The 20,052-nt window shown below is 41.3% G+C and overlaps 1 protein-coding gene across 2 annotated transcripts in view; it reads right to left on the bottom strand.

The window, feature by feature from the left end:
* The window catches only part of PTPRT (protein tyrosine phosphatase receptor type T), a 1,083,615-nt gene that overhangs the window by 382,398 nt on the left and 681,165 nt on the right, over window positions 1-20,052 (bottom strand). For both annotated transcript variants that reach the window (XM_024128402.2, XM_024128403.2), the window contains exon 9: window positions 12,387-12,496. In XM_024128402.2, coding sequence (XP_023984170.1) covers window positions 12,387-12,496 — 110 coding nt within the window. The remainder of the gene's footprint in view (window positions 1-12,386; window positions 12,497-20,052) is intronic.

The raw sequence follows: 20,052 nt of genomic DNA, 5'->3' as shown, positions 1-20,052 counted from the left end.
GTGGGATCTTCCCGGACCGGGGCACGAACCCGTGTCCCCTGCATCGGCAGACGGACTCTCAACCACTGTGCCACGGGGGAAGCCCCCAAGATATTTCTAAAGAAGAATGAGGAGGAGGGACGAGCTCTGTTAGAGATCAGGATTAACTGTGAAGCTCTAATAACTCTGACTGAGCGTGGTTGTTACAGATGATGGCCACTGGAAAAGAAAGCTCAGAAACAGATGAATGCACATAAGGAACTTCGGCATATGTCAGATACGACCTGGTAGAACAAGGAAAAAGAGGGCTATTATTAAAAGGACCTGGAGAAAGTATTTATCCACAGAGGAAAAAATGAATTTTGCACCTCATCTCACACCATACACAAAAATTAACTGTGGATAAAAAAAAGACTTATATTTAGAGAACAAAACTATACAGTTTTTAGTAGAAATATAAGGAATCATCTTTCTCACCTTGGTTTGGGGAGTAGTTACTTAAGGACACAGAATGTGCTAAATAGATAAGCGAAGACTGATAAAATTGACTACATTATAATTAAGGGCTTCTGTTATCAAAAGATACCTTACAGGAAGTAAAAATGGCAAGTTATACACATAACTGACAAGATAGTATAAAAAGTATATAAAGAAAGACTACATATCAATAAGATCAGGGCAGATAATCCAGTAGAAAATGGGCAAAATGCATGAATACACCTCCCACAAAAAGTAAATACAAATGAGTAGCAAATATTTGAAAAGATATTCAACCTTATTAATGATTGAGGGAATATAAAACAAGACAACAAAAAGATGCCATTTTATACCAATTTAACTGGTCAAAATTAAGATTCTTGACCAGACCAGTATTGGAGAGGATTTGGAATCGTAGAAGCTCTTATACTTGGCTGACATGAGAGTAAATCGTTGAGCCTAGTTTGGAAAATAATTCCGCTTTTTTTTTGTAAAGTTGAACATTACTTTACCATATGACTTAGTCTCTGGATATAAACTCAAAAGAAATTCTTGCACATATGCAACAGGAGATATGTACAAGGATGCTCATATCTTCACAGTTGATGAAGGCAACATCCTAGAAGTAACCCTGATGTCTATCAAGGGCTGATGAATAAATGTGTTGTACTATCTGCACACAATGGAATATTATACAGCAGTCAAGATGAGCATGCTGCAGCTGTACTCATCAAAGGGATAACTGTTGGCAACATAATATGGGATAAAAATGCTAAAAGATTATATAAAACGGAAAATCCTTTATTGAAGTTAAAGGACTAACAAAACAAAATAATATGTCTTTAAGAAATATATATGAATAGTAAAGCTATATGAAATACAAAGGAATTGTATATAACATTCAGGTTAGTGGGAGGAGTCAGTAGGTTGGGGTTGGAGGAGTTCATAAGTCTATAAGATATTGTCAAAGTTCTGGTTGTCTCGGTAGCTGGTGAGTAATTGCAAAATGAAATAATGAATAAATACAAAAAGGGGTCATGCACAGACCAATGAGGAAAGTATTTCATGAAACAAAGAGTAAGATTAATTCAATTTTGGACACCTGAGTGGTAGGTCAAAGTAGGAAGGATCCTTTGAATCTAACTGGTTCAATTCTCCTAGGTCAGAGATATAGAGACCAAGGACCAGTTAGGAAAAGGGACTCACCCAAATATATTACTTGGCTATGGCAAACTAAAAGTCGACCTTAAATTTCCTAATAGCATAATTCACTATTTGACTTGCAATGATACACGTATGCTAAAACAATGCATAAAATAAAAGGGACACCAAGAAAGCAAAGCAATGGTGATTTTTATGATATATATTTTGAAGGGCTCTGAAAAAGACCTGGTATGCATGAATGCATGCATGCATTGAGTCCATAATGATATAGGCCAACGTCCCATACTTGGGTGTAAAGTTTAAGGAACTACTACTCTTCTCTTGGTGAAGAATGAAGAAAAAGTAGTCAAAGAAAAGGATCAGAGTGAGGGGAAGAAATCCACCTGCCATCTTCTGAAACCCATGAAAGGATAATCTCTGATTCATCAATTTGAATTCCAGCCTCCAGAGACTTCAGGATGAAGGCTCCAAATGCCCTGATGATAGAAGAACACTCATAACCCCTCTTCATTTTTTAGTCCCAAACAAAGAGCTGTTCTGACCAAAACAGAAAGGAAAGAGCCAGCCAGTTAAAAGCGCCAAATCCATGCCGCACTGCCCTGTCCAGGTGGAAATCCAACAGGAGTGATAAGGTAAAACATCTGAGATGAAAAGAGAACAACTTCTGATGTTTAAAGAGACACTGGGCAGCTTAAACACCGCCTCTGGGCACAGTTTATTGAGAGGACCAGGTAGCCAAAGAGAGGGTTCCATCAGTAGGCACGTGGCTGTGTGTACAGGACACTCCTCACAAAGTGCACAGTGCATCAAAACACAGTTTCCCTCCCACGTAAGAAACGTGAAGGAGAGCCCGGCTGGCCAAATGCAGAACTACCCTTTCATTTCCCTCCCTCCACTCTCTTAGGACAACTGTAAATGCACAGGATTAAATTTAACCTGCAGGGTTTTTTTTTTTAATTCAAAATTTTCCTTTAGCAAAAGCTCTGGAGAGGAATTACGGCAGAAGTTCATGAGAAACAGCGGGGAGCCCATCAAGACATTCCTATGACATGGATAGGAAGTGACCTGGAGTTTCTCCAGGCAAGGAGAAATCAGACATAGCCCCGTGCCTCTGAAATCTACTATAGTTAACTCTCCAAAAAAAGTAGAGCAATTCCAAGGATGCAGTGGAGACTATGGGTACAGCCCAAGGGTAGAGGCTTCACACGCACATGTGAACAAACAAATACATATGTGCATACACGTGCCATGTTACAGCTACATACACTCACAAACCTACATGCTTATAAACACATACACCAAGACAAATATACTGATCCACGTGTGCTCACTGTGGGAATTATTTTCCATGCAGTAACTTCTACTGCTTTCTTACAGCTAAGTTGAATGACTAATGTTTATTGTGAAAACCTTTTATTGCCAGGAGAACATGATTTGCTGTTCTTTAGGTAACAAGTGCTATGCATCTGTTGATTCCTACTGTCGCATTACCTGGCTCCATCACAAATACCTGTGTTGTAATAAAAAAATAAAAAAAAAGAAAGAAAGAAAAGAAAGAAACACCCCGAGGCAAATATATAGGCATTCTTGGTATGCTAAAAGTGGATGACAGGCAGCTCTAATGGTCCCACTTACATAAATGCAACTTATTCACATCAGAACGCAACTTCCTTTCCTTCCAGACTCAGGGTGCCAGAAATCATTCCTTTCAACCCAGAGCTGTTTGTATTTGAAACACCTGTCAACCAGCCTGTCAGCCCAGCAGACCTGTATATGGCATCTACCCAGGGATCCCTGCATTTTTCAACTCTCTGGAAGAGGAACATCCTATGGAGGTTGAGTAATGGGCTGAGGGTTAGGAAAAATGGCTCCTTGACATCCCAGGGCTCTGACTTTTAAGACTTAGGGAAAGCCTCTGGGCAAATCTATGAAGCTTTGTGTGTGCGTATGCCTTTTTTAAAATCTCACAAATAAACAGAACTAACTTCTACTGTAAAAGGAGAGGGGAAAGTATTTGTAAGGTAAAGTCTATGGTGGATTCTGCCGTCAGAGCTGCAAGATGCCATTCATGAAATGCAAAGGGATATTGACGGACTGATCCGGCCTTGTGTGTCTTCAATTATTCCACAAACTGTTTGTTTAGCAAACTTGAGGGAAAAAAAGCCAATGCTTCTTGAATTTGAGCCTTAACATAATCAGTGCCTAGCATCTGCATGAGTTTGAGCTGGCTACAGTGTAACACCAGACAATGTTTGTATTCCAGAAGGGTGAAAATGAGGGCAGGGCAAAGCCAGAGTCATGACTGTGTTTATTTAGCAGGTATTTAGCTAGGATAACATATCAGAGTGGATTGACTGGATTCATGTTATGTAATGCTTCTTCCCATCCTTGGATGTACACTAAAATTTCCCAAAGCGCTTAAAAAAACAAAAACAAAAAAACTACACATGGATAGAACTTTCCCTCCAGAGATCCTGATTTATTTGGAATACAATGATGCCTAAACATTCAGTCATCCATCCATCCGTCTATTTATGTATCCACCTACCTATGTATTTATGATATGTTTTGGAGCTCTCAAGGTAAGATTCTAATTTTCAGCCAGGCTTGAGAACCACTAAACTTGTTAGACAAAATTTCACCGTTACCCCTTATTAAGATAAAGTACAAATCTACACACTCATAGAAGGAATATTTATGGAGCACATATGATGTGCAAACTTTTCTTTTAGGTTCTGAGGACACACGAAAAAGCAAAAACAAATATGACCAGTGTCAGTTCAAGATCAGTTCTCCACCAGGCTGGAGAACCAGGGAAGAGCTAGTTTCACAGTTCAGTTCTGAAGGTCGTCTGTGGGCAGAATTCCATCTTGCTCAGGGGAGCTCAGTCTTTCGTTCTATTCTGAGCTTCAACTCAGAGGGCCTCCACAGTGAGGCCCACCCACACTATGGAGGGCAATCTGCTTTACTCAAAGTCCACTGGCTTAAATGTTAATCTCATCCAAAAACACCATCACAAAAACATCCAGAATTATGTTTGACCTCATATCTGGGCACCGTGGCCCAACCAAGTTGACACATAAAATAACCATCACATGGCCCATACCCTTATGGGGCTAAAAGTCCGGTAGGGGACTAGATGATGCTACAGCATACAAACAAAATAAGTGCAGATTGTAAAAATGGTATGACAGAAATAAGCAAATTGCTGGATAAAATGGACAGTACAGGGAAAAAGCCTCTTGGAGGTGAAGAATAGGAAGGAACCAGCCACAAGAAACATAAAGTAAAAAGTGTTATAGGAAGAAGGGACAGCATTCACAAAGTCACATGGGCTGCAAAGAACTGGATGAGCTGGAGGAAGTGTTAGAAAGCCAGAGGGGCTGGTACACAGAAAACAGTGGGAAGAGAGGCAGGAGATGAAGTTAGAAGGGCCAGATCATCCGGGGCTCTAAAGTTAAGACGAAGCCAAAGCAGGGAAGTAACATGACTGAATTTACTTTTCAAGATGCTCTGTCTGGCCGCAACGTGGGGAAGTGGAACAGGGGAAGTGTGGATGGGGGATCGGCAGGGAGGTTCTGAAGTGGTCCAGGCATCAGATTAGTGCTCAGAACACAGTGGTGGTGGAGGTGGTGTCGTATGACCTGGCCTGGATGGAACTTTCTAGAGTATATGATGTGTGGCAGGTGGGAGGAATGGATGATTCCCATACTTATGGCTTAAACGATTCAAAAGAAATAAGAGCCTTTTTCCTAGTTACCAGCCTGGTTCATGTTACACCCACTAGCCGCCTGCATTATGCAAATTGTACATCGTAATTAATGTAGATCCAGCTTGAATTATGCAAATTCTTGCTTTGGGCTGTGCTAGTCACTTCCTGCCTCTACTACCTCCTGCCCATCAAGGACCACAACCCATCCTCCCTACTGACCCTCTGTGGACTGGAGTCATATGCCTGTCTGGGGTAAGCGAGCCCTGAAAGGTCATTACAGCCAAGCCAAGAGAAAGGAGGAGGATGAACATCCAAAAGGAGCCAGCACCTCCCCCGGGGCCTTTCTCTGAGAGCCTGCTCTGAGCTCATCACACAGCTGGCCCCTCTCTCCATCAGTGCTTGTCTGCACCGGTCCTGCGCAGAACTCCTCTCTGGCTCAGAACACATGCCTGGCCTTCCTGCAATGCACTCTGATGGAATGCTGATTCCTGGGGCCCATGCTTTTGGTTCAGATCAAATGCAACTGTCTGTATGCTGGAAAAATATTGACGACCCTCCAACCTATCCTGCCTTTTAAAGGGGCTTCTGCACAGGAATGCCGCCCTGTTTTACTGAGGAGAAGTCTGTGTTTTATTTAACTCTGAACGCCAGGCGCCTAGAATAGCTTGCAGGATAAATGTCAATCAACTCTAGCATAATCAAGACACCCATGCCTGCCTCATTAGGGTCCTCTCATTCCCTTTAAGCTTCTCAGATTTATACACTGTAATTAGAAACTTAGTGATTTTGACTGCTAAACATAAAGGCTTATTGGGAAGCTTCACATGTCTGAATTTTAAATATTTTCACACGTTAATCCAGTTGCCAGTGTAACATCTTCTGGCCCAATTCCCTCACACTGCTTTATATTTGGACAGAGACGAGAACAATTAATTGAATTGAAACACATATTGATTATTGTTTTTCATGAACTCTGAACAGCTTGTCTCTGAATGATTTTACTGAGGAGTTTTTAGGCAACTGTTTGACTGGACTGTTTCCCCTGTGACCGCATTCTGGCTGTGCATGCCTGTCTGCAGTTGCCTGGTCTGCTTTTAGGGAGTCCTGTTGTTCACAAGAGCAGAGTCAGAGTGGAAGGGGCCACGCCAACCCTCTTCACATACAGGCCCTGATTGGGGCACCCTGATATCCCATCAAACCCAAGTAGGGCTCCAGAAGAGTCTATGCAAATAGCATGCTTTCCACATCCCTGGTGAAACTCCTCAGCTCTCTGGACCCCATGTGAGCAGAGATATCCCTCAGTTCATGTAGCAGCCACATTATTCATCCAAGGACTGCAGCGTCTGCATCAAGCAGAGCTTTCCAGAGCCAGATTAGGACAGTTTAGGATGTGTCTTACACCAGTGCTTCTCCCATGTTCATGTGCGTGTGAGTCACCTTGTTAAAACACAGACTGATTCAGTGGATATGAGCTGGGGCCTGAGATGCTGCATGTCTGACCTGCTCCCAGGTGATGCTGATCTGCTGGTGTGTAGGCATGAGGCCTTTGACGTGACCTCTCTTCATGCACTGTCTGTCACCCTGCTGGGGAAGTGACCAGAGAAGTGCACCCTGCATCTCCACTAAAATACAAATTCCCGAAGATCTGAGGCCATGGGCTATGCATCCTGATGTGTCCTGCTGCAGCAGAGGCGAGGCTGGCTTCGGCGGGCTCTGATGAGCATTCTGAGCTCCCCCTTCAGTGGGCAGGGAGAGAGGTCGTGGCTGTTGGAGAATCGGGCCGTTTCACAGCCCTGGGGTGGCATCAGGGTAGGGGGCTAGACTCCCAGCCCTTAGGGATGGGAGGCCAGAATCTAAGTCCATGGTTCCAGGGAGCTCTTCAAGATAAGAACTCCTGACTGAAAGGAAGGTGTCAAAGTCCAGAAAGAGGCAGCAAGAAAAAAGCATATGTGACAAAGTTTTCACCTCTTCCACCTGGATGCAAGGGCTTCCAGCAAACAGTTGAGCCCTCATTGCAGTATCATAGATGAGTTAAATGTCCTTGCCTCCTGGCACATTTTCCAGGTGTCCCTGAGATGCTTATGTGCTCACAGCCACTAGCCACACAACAGCCAGGTGATTTTTTAAGAATGTAAATATGATTCCTTCACTCCTCTGCTTAAAATCCTCCTAGGGTGTTCTGTTCCTCGCAGGAGAAAGCGTAAACTCTAGAAGCCTTGCATAACCTGACTCTGCCCAGCCACTCTCCACATGGCCTCATCACTGTCCTCCATGCTCACGAGGCTTCAGTCACTCTGACCTCCTTCCTACTTGTCAAACAGGCCAGAGTCATTCCTACTGCAGGGCCTTGACACACTAGCTGTTTTCCTTCAAGTGTCATCACTGCTTTGCCTTTGAAGTCTCTGGCCACAGGCAAGCTTTCAACAGCAGAGCAAATCCAAAATGAGGTGTAAAACTTTGGTTCTGTGGGATTGGCGTGGATTTACTTTCCCTTTGATTTTTACCCAGTAGAAGTCTGGAACAGTTTGACACCTTCATATTACAAAGAGGGGACTGAAGCCCAGAGACTGAATGGGACATAATTGAAGCCATTCCGATTTTGGAGGGCAGAACTGTCCAAGGGTGGGCCCACAGGTCATGACTTGGACCCACGGGGAAGGGAATTTAATCTTAACATATGACATACTACTTAGACCTGCTGTGTTTAACAATTTTTACAATATTTAAAGTTATAACTCTTCTTCACTCCCTCCTTTTTTTGGCTTTTGACTTTGCTGAGTCCAAGGTTGCTCATAGGAAGGCACAGACAATCCTGGATTTCTCTTCCATTTGTGTTGTCTGATTTTCCTTGCCACAAAATGTACTTTCTGAGATCAGAAGAAGGTGATTTGTAATTTATGGATTTCTCTCTAGAAATTATAACCAGAACCTAATTTAAAAAATCAAATTGGTTTCATCTAATTAAATTTGGAAATTGCCTCATAAACACATGTTCTGTTATAAATGTCTTTATTTTATTTTTTATTTTTAAAATTTTTTTTGCAGTACGCGGGCCTCTCACTGTTGTGGCCTCTCCCGTTGCGGAGCACAGGCTCCGGACGCACAGGTTCAGCGGCCATGGCTCATGGGCCCAGCCGCTCCGCGGCATGTGGGATCTTCCCGGACCGGGGCACGAACCCGTGTCCCGTGCATCGGCAGGCGGACTCTTAACCACTGCGCCACCAGGGAAGCCCATAAATGTCTTTAAAAGCAAGGTCTCCTGCTCTCTATCTGAGGCAGGATTGGGTTGAGCCCATCGTGGGGGAGACTCCCCATCCTGCTGAAACTTTCTGAAGAATAGTGCAGTCTAGAGCAGTGCTTCTCAAACGTTAATGCCCATGTGAATCACCCAGGGATCTTGGTAAAATGAAGACTCTGATTCAGGAAGTCTGGTGGGGTCTGAGATGCTGTATTTCTAACCAGCTCCCAGGTAAAGCCAATGCTGCTGGTCCATGGACCACACTGAATAAGGGGCAAGACACCTGCACTTGAATTCAGGACCCATGAGTTGCATAACCTTGGTCTTTACATTTCACCTCTCCAAGTCTCAGTGGCCTCATCTTTATGTAATGGCAAGAGCTAATATTTTTCAATGCTATTTCTAAATGCCAAACACAGTACTAAACATACATTTATGTTTATTAATAAATATAAATAAGCAGTTTCTTAATGTACCCAAGGTTACACAGCAAGGAAGTGCAGAGCTGGGATTCAGATCTAGGCTGCCTGACCTCAAAAGTCAACATTCTTACCTTCTGAGGCCTCACTGGTTTGTGAAACACATGGTCACAGCCAGGTTTATGGTCAAAATATAAGGCCTAAGCCCATGACCTCCTTAGGTCCCTTCACAGCGTCAACCCAGAAGTTTGGCATATTCCCAAAAGGTAACCTCAAATGCTCAAACAAGTCAGACAGCGGCCGCCTTCTAGCTCTGGTTCTCTGTATTACAGCCCAAGGAGCAGCCAAGAAACCACCTGAAGGTGTCTCACCACAGCTGTTTCCAGTAGAGTCCCTCATGGGAATGCCAATATCCCAGCAACTGGTCTTTGAATATCCACAAGGCACCGGGTTCACAGAGAAGTGAGAAGAAAGGTGCGTTGTCCTAATCTGTGTGCACCTTTGTGCCTAGAGTTCCAGACAGCGTACCATCTACGAGTCCACCTTTGGAACAGAGCAGGACCCTCTGGGGCCTTCTCAGGACAGAACCACCCCCCATGTCCTCCGCCTGCCTCTTGTCTGTAGAAAAACTTTAGCCAAAGAATAAATTTAAAGTGAGGAAATGCAGAAACAAATGAAAGCAGTCAAATAAAACAAAATAATAATAGTTTAGCCATTAAGCAAAGTCAAAGACCTTTAGTTCTTCCTCAAGGGCTACAGATAATATTCTGAGTCACATTCTTTGAGCTACCTTGCAGATACTGAAACTCTCACCAGGTGGAAGAAGTTAACTACACGATGACCAGACTGTAGCCATGACATAAGCTGCTCCATCTGACACAATTCCGAGAACGAACTTCAAGGAAATGGGAACAAACTGACCCCGGAACCGAAGATTAACTGTACTTAAAACAACAATATGATGCTGATCAGACCACCCTATGACCAATTCCAAGATGACTGTCAGAGCTCACTGTGCTCTGCTGCACTTAACGCCCTCCCTCCGCCTATACATCCCTGAAACTCCCCCTTTAGAAGCTCTTGCCCTCTGATTGGCAGTGGGGAGTTGGCTTTTGGACATGAGTCTGCCTTCTCCCCGGGTTGCTAGCCTCCTGAATAAAGCAAACTTTCCTTTCCAACCAACGTCTGCCTCTCAAGTATTGGCTTTCGAGCAGCAAAGCAGCCAAACGTGAGTTCAGCAGCACCTTCAGGGAGCTATTGCTCAGTGTGTCTCACTCACAGTTATGTCTGCACTCTTGTTCTCTCTCCATCTATTTCTTTCTTCTTACTGTGGAATCACAATCAAGGGTTTCCTAGCCCAGCGCAGTGCATAATCCTATTAGAGCAAGAGGGATACTGCTCCTGTGGAAGAAATCTGTGTAGAGATATGACTCTACCTGCAACATGGCCTAGACCTGTGGTTCCCAAAGGCAGGTAGGTACAAGAACCAGGGTCTTTTCACGCCAGGGCTGTCCTCAACTCAAGGCAAAATGAGGAAAAATTAAGGAGAATGTCATGAGTTACCCATAAAGCTAAATTTATTCGATTTAAAGGACTGCCTCTTATTCTGAGATTATGTCCTTTCTATATGTTTGAAATTGTCTTCTATGAAACAATGTTAATAAAAGACGGTAAAGTACTCTGTGTTGGTTCCCCCAAACCATTTGAAATGTCACTGGCCGGTGAATTCCAGAACTCTTCAACATCTGGCATTGAGAGCCATTTATATAACAACACCAAGCAGCTTAACACCTGAAAGTCCTGGGTCCTTTCCCTCTGCTTTACAAAGGGCAGGTGGGTAGATGTCTATCTCATCTGTGTGTACGTGAGTGTGTATGATCGCAGCCTGTGCTTTACAAAGAACAGTGTGTAGCTTTTAAATGACTGGGTTTTGTTTCAGTTGAGTTTCCAGTCCCTCTCTTCCCTAATAAGGTTTTGAATGCGTCTCAGGCAAGGTCTATCAGTATGTGTACCTCCTCTCCTTTGGCAGCATCCCTGGGAAGGATGCTTCTCCCAAGCCCACGTTCCAAGATGGAGATGTTACACAGCTCTGCCTCTGAGGAACGCTGCATGGAGTGAGATGAGGTGTTTCCGGAAGGTGTTTTCTCCAGCACCCTGTACATGATAAGACAGTTTTCTCTTCCCTCAGCTCTGAGGTCTGTCCAGGTCTCTCTAGCGAATTTGTGTCCATCAGATTTACCCTGAATATTTCTCCCTCATCAGTACTCCTTGACTTTCCTCCCCAGAGCTCATCCTCCCTTATGGCGGGGACATTCTTCCCCAAGCTCTCTCTCAACAAGTGTACCTTTCTGCATGAGCACTGAGAGTCTTTAGTCCCTCCATGAGCCTATAGTGTATTTCAGCCTGGGATGCTTATCACCTTTCCCCACTTCAGACTCCCTAGAGAAACTCTGAAGCAACGATTAACCTCCCCCATCTTACAGATGAGAAAACTGAGGCTTGAAGAGAGGAAGAACCTGCTAAACGTCACTTGAGATGGTGGTAGGACTACTGGGATACCAGACTCCATCCTTCCAGCTTCAGTTTCCATGCCCTTTCTCTGCATTGCTGCGTTTTCTTATTATAATCTGTATCAACAATCTTGTGGTGTCTTAGAACACAAGGGGTGGGAAGTCAATCTTGCCCATATCCCAATATTAGTATTTACGTGTATCAGCCTTATTGAAGTTTTACTGTTTGTTCGCTTTTGCTCTGCAATGAGCTTCTATACCATTTATTCTAATTTTGAAAGTTTTCAGTGAAGCCACATTGTGTTGGCTTGATGGGAGCATTCTTGTCCAAGGACATTCTGCTCCATCTCTGATATAAGACCCTGCTAATCCTGGGAGAAGGGCTTTCAACACCATCACCTTGGCTCTGTGGCCAAGGCACCACCATATGCCTTAGCCACAGAGCAATGTTAAAGCTCAAGAATCGTGTACCCCCAGTTAGAGAATGACATTGGGATCATTCTGGAAGCCCAGGGACTGATATGGGTACCATGAGAATCATGTGAGTGTTGTGATTTTCCAGAGGAACTGCAACTACTGTTTGCCAGGCCTGGGTCTGCTCAGCTGTGCCAGGACTACCTGACTCCTTGAGTCCTAATGCCTTTGCTGAAGAGATCAATAATCCTTTCAATGCCCAATTTTCTTTGTCACTAGGGCTATCAAGACAGCTCAGTTGATGCCCCTGTGTTTTTTTCCCACTGTATTATCAGAAACCTTCCAGTAAGTTGTGTCTCACTCACCTTTGTGCCCTTGATGGAGCTCTGCACACAGTAGGTATTTGCCAACTTCAGGCTGAAGTAAACTGAATAAAGCCAAGCCAAGTGATACAGTCACAGGGGCCTCCTTACCTCGTAGAGCGTGATGACCCCGTTGGTCTCATTGGGAGGTTTCCACTGGATGTAGATCTTCTCCTCAAAGGGACCCCCTTGGATGGACTCTAGAGGAACAGCTCCTGGAACTACAGAAGGAAAAAATTAGGAACTTGATGTCACCTTCCACCTAATTTCTCCAGCCTCACTGACCTAGAACAGGAGTCAGCAAAATTATCCTGTAAAGGGTCAGATAATAAATATTTTAGGCTTTGTGGGCCATACAGTCCCTGTTATAATTACTCAACTTTGGCACCTGTAGCACAAAAACATCCATAGACAATCCATAAATAAATAGGCATGTCTGTGTTCCAAAAAAACTTTATTTCTAGAAACAGGCAGTGGCTGGAGTTGACCCATGGGCCATAGTTGGCTAACCATTTTTCTGGAAGACCGATGGCCTTTCATCTGCAGGCTCTGAGCAAGTTTATTCTGGAACTAAAACTGACCAGGGTAAAGAGGACATCTGTAGGTCCCAGCCCTGCCAGCGGTACGATTCTGGAATTAGACTCTTGCCTTAGGATTGGTATTTGAGGAATGCAACGTGAACGTCACTATCATTTTCCCAAACCTGTCAAGCTTTCTCCAGCACCAGGAAGTGCTTCCATAGTTTCCTAATCCCTGAATCTACCAGGAACTATGTGCCTTGAAACCAGTCTAATTAGAGGGCAGCTCATTTGTCTCGCTGCTGAGTCTCCGACACCTGACACATGGTAGATGCATAACAACCATTTGCTGGTTGGACAAATAGATGAGTCAATGACCTATGCCGGCATTTTGCCCTAATGAGCAAAACCTTTCCTGGGCTGTTTCTGTACCCAGGTACGTCTTCCTGCCAGCATCCTCCTGCTGAATTCCACCATCATTATGACAGTCTGGAAGATGCTGAACCATAAAATAATGATTCCCCCAACTTCCCATTATAACCCCCTAGAGGATCATGAATTCATGTAAGTCATTACAGAATCTATTTATATTTTGGCTTTATAAACGCAGGTATTTTTACTAAGTGCTTAGTCTGTGATCAGAATTCTACATACATTATTTCATTTAAGCTACAAAACAGCTCTGCCCAGTATGTATTATCTCCTTTCCGCTGATAAGGGAACTGAGGCTAAGAGAATTAAATAACTTGCTCAAGGTCATATGGCTCTTAAGTTGCAAAGAGGGAAGTGAACACCTGTCTGTGAGCTTCAAAGCATATACTCTTAATCATCATGCTATGCCTCTCTAGATATAGCCACGGCCATATGTTGCAATCAGTTCCCTATTGTTAAATTAAAATATATTTAGTTTTTCTCATTATGGACATGATACACAGAATTTGTTGAATATTAAGAATCTACAAAAAAAGCTTTTTTAAAAAAGAAAAGAACAAAATCACTCATAATCCCTGTAACTGGAGATACTTTTCCAGTATTTTCACATGACTATGCATATACATATTTTATTTTTAAAAATTAAACTCCTACTGTGCATATTGTGTTGTGACCTTCTTTTATCGCTAAACAGATAACAGTTTTAAAAAAAATCCTTAAATGTTCTTTGGGGCCATGCATTTTAAAGGCTACTTAGAGTAGGATATGCCCCATCATAGTCACCAATCCTTTATTATTGGGCATTAAAGTTGGTTTGAATTCTTTATGATTATAATAACACTGAAATGAGCATTCTTACAAATAAGTATTTGAATGCAACTCTGCTGATGTCCCTAAGATAAATTCTTGGAAATTAATTTATTGGGCCAAAGTAGATGAACTATTTTATCTTTAAGGCTTTTGACACATATTCCCAGATTGCCTTCCAGAAAGTTCACACAATTCCGGGCTCCCCAAACAGAAGGATATGCCAATTCCCAATCCATGACAACAACGACTATTTAAAAGATTAAGCATATGTAGTTGTATCTTTTTTAGAATACTGGAGAGCACAGATTTGTTTTTCAGTTTAATTGGCCATTTGCATTGATTCTTTTATGAACATGCTCTCTATACCCTGTGCTCATTTTCCTGGATGGCTCTTCATTTCTGTTCATCATTGTCTTATGATTTATAATCTGTTCTTAAGAACTTAAGCTTTTTTGCATAGGTTACAATAGTTTTGGTCAGTTCTTCATTTGCTTTTTAAATCTTTTAGGTATGTAGAAACTTCTAAGTATTCAGATCTCTTATTGCTTTTCCTTATCCCGTCATCCTTTCCACAAATATTTATTGAATACTTAATATGACCAAGGGACTTGGTGATAGACATTACGGATACACCGGGGACAAAGAAAGATATAGTCAAATCCTTGATAAAGCTTGTATTCTGGAAAGGGAGACTACATTAAATAAATAATTGCACTCATAATTAGGTTTTAAATGTTGTTATCAGGACTTTGAGGTAAACACATAAGGTGTTGGAAGAATTATAACCAGCAGAGAAAATCTAGCTTGGCAAATCAGGATACTGAGTGGAAAGTAAGTTAGGGTCGATGGATAAGTAGAAGCTACTAGAACAATCCTGGGGAGGGTGGGTGTTGGAGTGCAGTGGATGGTTTTGTGGAGGAAAGTGTGGAAGGAGAAAAGCCATCCTGGGGAGAGAAGATGGTAGCTTGGACCAGGGTGATGGTAGTGTAGACGAGAATTAGACTGTGTCAGAGATATGGGGGAGCTCCTGTGATTTGGTGGTGATGGAGGAAAGAGACGTGTCAAGGAAAACCCCAGCTCTTCTGTTTCATACCAATGGGGTGGATCAGAGGTTGTTCATAGAAAAGGAGCCTTAGAGGATGCCTAGTCTTGGAAGGGAAGCTGGCAAGCTCAGTTCTGTCATAATCCATTGGACAAGTATGCAGAACACCCAGGGGGCAATGCTGTAGCAGTGGGGTGGGGGCAGTGGGTAGTGATGTTTAGGCCCTGAAGCCATGGGCAGGGAATAGATCTTGTAGCCAGAGTGCAGAGGAGAACAAAAGTAGCAAGTCTAGGGCTAAGGCAAGAGGAACTCCAAACTTAACAAGGAAAACAAAGAAACTCGGAAACGGGGAAGCCGTGTTCAGAGAGGCAACAGAAAACAGACAGAAGGTGGGCTGTCACTGAAGCAACCAAGGGAGGAGCAAAAAAGTACTGGTTAACAGTGACAGGTGTGGATGCCGAGTAAGATGCAACCTTCTGTTCGCTCATTGAATGTAGTGTCTTCAAGGTTACTTGTGAACTGAGCAAGGGTAATTTAGGGAGAACACTGGGGTCATAAGTCATCCTTTAATGGGTGGAGAAGAGAGTGGAAGGTGAGGTGAGTAAACAAACCAACAAAATGTTTCCTTGTGTTGAGATGAGTAAACATTTTGGCTGTGAAGGGGAGGCCAATGCAAGAAGGAGCAGGAATGAGACATGGAGCTAAAGTACTGCCCCCTCCCAAAGAGGGAGAGGTGATAGCATGATTAAAGGCAACCAGGAAAAAATCCAAAATCGACGTAAGAGGTAGAAGGGTAGGAAAGAGAGAGGAAACAACTGACATTAGTAGGGTCCTGAAAATGCCAGGGCAGGGGTGGGTGGAAAGAGAGCATCCTTCCCTCTGTGAGATAAGAGGAAGAAAATGTGCAAGTGCTCTGGAGAGGGTGGTTGAGGTGTCCTCAAATGGCTCTACTTTCTTGAGAAGAGAGAGTGAAACCAAAGTGTCCTGGAGGAGGAGCTTCGTCAGGGATCTGGAGAAGCTTTAAGAGGTGAAAGGTGAGCTGAACAGAGAGATGCTGGTGCTGCTCACTAAGAAGGCTGTATCAGATGCAGGCTGGGATGGGGAGTATCAAGCTAGGACCACCGCCTGGGCTCCTCCTTTCGTACTAGCTCAGAGCAAATTCTCTTTTCTACCCAACATCAGATGAAGAGTCATCTGTATTTTCTGCCTTCTATTTTACGCTTTATTCCCAACTTTTTCTTTTTAAACCTAAGGCTTTAATCCATCTGGGATCAATTTTATGTACTGTACACAATGGAAATCTCACAAGAGTTCTTTACAATATTCTTAGGACAATAAATTGACTAGTCAAAACTTTCCCCAGTGATTTAAAATGCCATTTTACTATCACATTAAATTATTTTATATTCTAGCGTATGTTGTTGGCTTTCCGCTCTATTTCATTGAGTCATAGCTTCTATTCTGACGGTATCTCTCTGTTGTGTTGATATAGCATGTTTTAATATTCAGTAGAACAGGTCCTTTCCAAATATCATCATTCTTTTGCAAAGTTTTCTGGACTATCACTACCCATGTATTCTTCCAGAAGAATACTGGAATAATTTTACAAAATTTCAAAAATGTTCCGTCAGAATCTTTATTTCCCTTGCATTCTTCACTTCTCTGGGGGACAAATGACACCTTTTTTATAACAAGTCCTCCTGCCAGTAATATTGTATTAATTCTCATTTCTTAATGTTTTCTTTTTAGGTCTCCCAGTTAAAAATGTTATTTCATTTCTTACAAACTGTATTCCTAGGATTTTATTACTTTTGTTCATACTATTTTTGCATTACATTAAGGAGTTTCTCTTATGAAACATAAGACAAAATTATGTGTAACAAGTGTATATTTAAATAATAATTATGAAATGAACATGCATGTACCCACTATCCAATCTAAGAAATAAAACATCACTGTATCATTGGAGCATCCTTTGTGCCTTACACTCTGGATTCCTACTCTCCGCTCCATGAACAAAAAAAATGCATATTATCCTGAATTTTATGTTAATCATTCTCTTTATTTGGAGTTATAAGTATATACATCTATCTCAAGACAAAATATCATTTAGTTTTTCCTGGTTTCCTTTATATACATAAAACTGAGCGTTTGTATTGCATGATTTGCATTTGTCACTCAGTGCTGTTTTGAGATTCATCCCCACTAATGCACGTAGTTGTATTTCACTCATCTAAATTTTATGAATAGAGTCTTATTTATTTTCTGTGTTTCTTATTTATTACTATAGGCAGACATTAAGACTATTTCCCGATGGGGCTATCTTACAGCATTGCTCCTATGAATATTTTTGTACATTTGGTTGAAAATATATATGATTTCACTAAGGTATACCTAGAAATAGGATAGGCAGACTAAGGGCAGTATCTGTCTTCAGCTTTCCTGAGTAACGCCAAATGATTTTCCAAAGTGGTGGCAGCAACGTACACTCCCTCCAACAATGTTCGGAAAGCTCCTATGTCTCTACATCCTTACAAACACTTGGTATTGTAAGGTTTTTATATTCTAGACCATCTGGTAAGTGTGAAATGATAGATCATTGAGATTTTATTTGTTTTTGTCTGCTTTCTAAAGAGGATGAGCATCTTTTAGTGTTTTTTGGACATTATTGTCTTCTTCTTGATTTGTAGAGATTCTTTGCTTATCTTTGCTATGGATCCTTTTATTGGCTATGTGTGTTATAAAAATCTCTTGGTTTTTGTCTTCCCTATCCCTTTATGTTACCTTTGGATAAAGATCAGTTCTTAATTTTGCTGTGGTCAAATTTATCAGTTTTTCTTTTTTTTTGTATGTGGAAAAGAAATATTAGTGACTTGATAGTGGTAATCATTTCACAATGTATACCTATATCAAATCATCATGTTGTAGATCTTAAATATATACAATTTTATTTATCAAATATACCTCAACAAAGATGGAAAAAAAATAGCAGCAGATGCTGTTGTGCTTACTGCCCATATACTGATGCTCGCTGCAAAACACTTGCTACTCTACTTGAAGGCTGTGGAAGCAAACTTGGTCTCCACACAGGGTAAGCAAAAAGTGCCAGAGTTAATGGCCCCAAAACATTCTTCAAGCAATGAAAGGAAGTTAATGTATGAATATTCTGGTCTCTTCACCACTGGTTGGGTTAACTCTGAGATATGTTCTAGTACTATTTCTCAAACTACCTCAAATACCAAAACCCTTGTTATTGTTATCATTATTATTATTATTAATTTTCTTAATATTATTTTCAACCCACTGTGGACTGATACTATCATAAAATTTTTAAAAAGAATAGGAAAGTAAAATCAAAAAGTAAAAGTGAAATATAAAAACATAGAAAATGCAAGCTCCTCCTTTAAAATACTTAATCTCTTTTTCTGTAATTATCTTGACAAGGACCTGAAAGAGTTCATGAGTCAGTGCTGGTCTCTGGATTACAGGTGGAGTGGCGCTGCTCTAAAACCCAGTGATTCCCATGGTAATTTTCTTGATAATACATGTTTTATTGGCTTCCTTCCCTTCCCTGATTCACTTCTCTCTACTTACCAGTGCGTCCTGGACCATCTCCTAAATAAACCACTTGCATTTGAATCCTTATCTCAGGATCAGATAAATGCAAACAAAAAAAATAAATCCAAATAAAATATTCTTATTTAAGAAATACTTTCTCTACCCTGAAGTCATAAGAATATTCCCTTAAACTTCTTCAGTTTTAAAGTCATACCTTTTATAAAATGTCTTCAACTCATCTGTAATTGTGTTTTCACGTATAGCGTGAGGTAGGGATCTAATTTCAATTCTTCCTCTCTATCCTAGCACTACTTAAGGAAAACACATCTTAATTTACTTAACTGATCTGCCATATGCTCCCTCTGCCTTCCATCACATTTCCACGTATGTATGTGTCCATTTCTACGTTCTATTTTTTCAATTGTTGTATTGACTATTCCTGTGTCAGTATCATGCCTTTTTTATTAATTGAATGATTCTTTAAATTCTATAGTGCTTTACAATTTTCAAAAGTTTAACACACACGATTTCATAAAATCCCATAATAACCCCCTTTTCCCCCTACCCTGATATTGCCCTTCCCTGTTCCCTCTCCCCACTGGTAACCACTAATTTGTTCTCTATATCTGCGAGCCTGCTTTTTTGTTTTATTCACTAGTTTGTTGTATTTTTTAGATTCCACATATAAGCGATATCATACAGTATTTGTCTTTGTCTGTCTTTCACTTAGCATAATGCTCTCCAAGTCCATCCACGTGGCTGCAAATGGCATTATTTCATTCTTTCTTATGGCTGAAAAGTATTCCATTCTGTGTATATACCACATCTTCTTTATCCATTCATCTGTTGATGGACACTTAGGTTGCTTCCATACCTTGGCAACTGTAAATAATGCTGCTATGAACATTGGGGTGCATGTATCTTTTTGAATTAGAAATACCATGTCTTCTTAATTAACAAAGATTTGTAAGTTTTGTAGCTGGTAGAGAAAGGCCTGCAAATATGCATTTTGTTTTCAGGGCTGTCTTACTATTCTTGTCTTTTCTCCTTGCATATACATTTTAGGACTAGCTTGTAAATTTTCAAAACAAAAGTCTCATTTTTCTATTGAAGTCACATGAATTATAGATCAACTGGGAGACCATAAATGTCTTTATATATTATGGCTTTATAAATTGGGTTTTCCTATGTATAAACATGGTGTATCTCTTACTTAGGTCTTCTTTAATGTCCTTCAGTGCTTTATACATTTACATATACTATACATCTTGAAATCTTTTTGTTAGGTTTATTCCTAAAAACCATGTATTTTTATTGGTATCATAAATAGTATCTTAAAAAAAACACATACTTTTTAGGTGAATGGAAATGCAACTGATTTTTTAATGTTGAGTTCTTTGTCAAACATGCTATATTC

This window comes from Physeter macrocephalus, chromosome 14 (assembly GCF_002837175.3).
Source record: "Physeter macrocephalus isolate SW-GA chromosome 14, ASM283717v5, whole genome shotgun sequence".
Taxonomy (NCBI): Eukaryota; Metazoa; Chordata; class Mammalia; order Artiodactyla; family Physeteridae; genus Physeter; species Physeter macrocephalus.
Note: the sequence above shows the minus strand (reverse complement) of the source record. Positions and strands in the feature narration are given on the sequence as shown.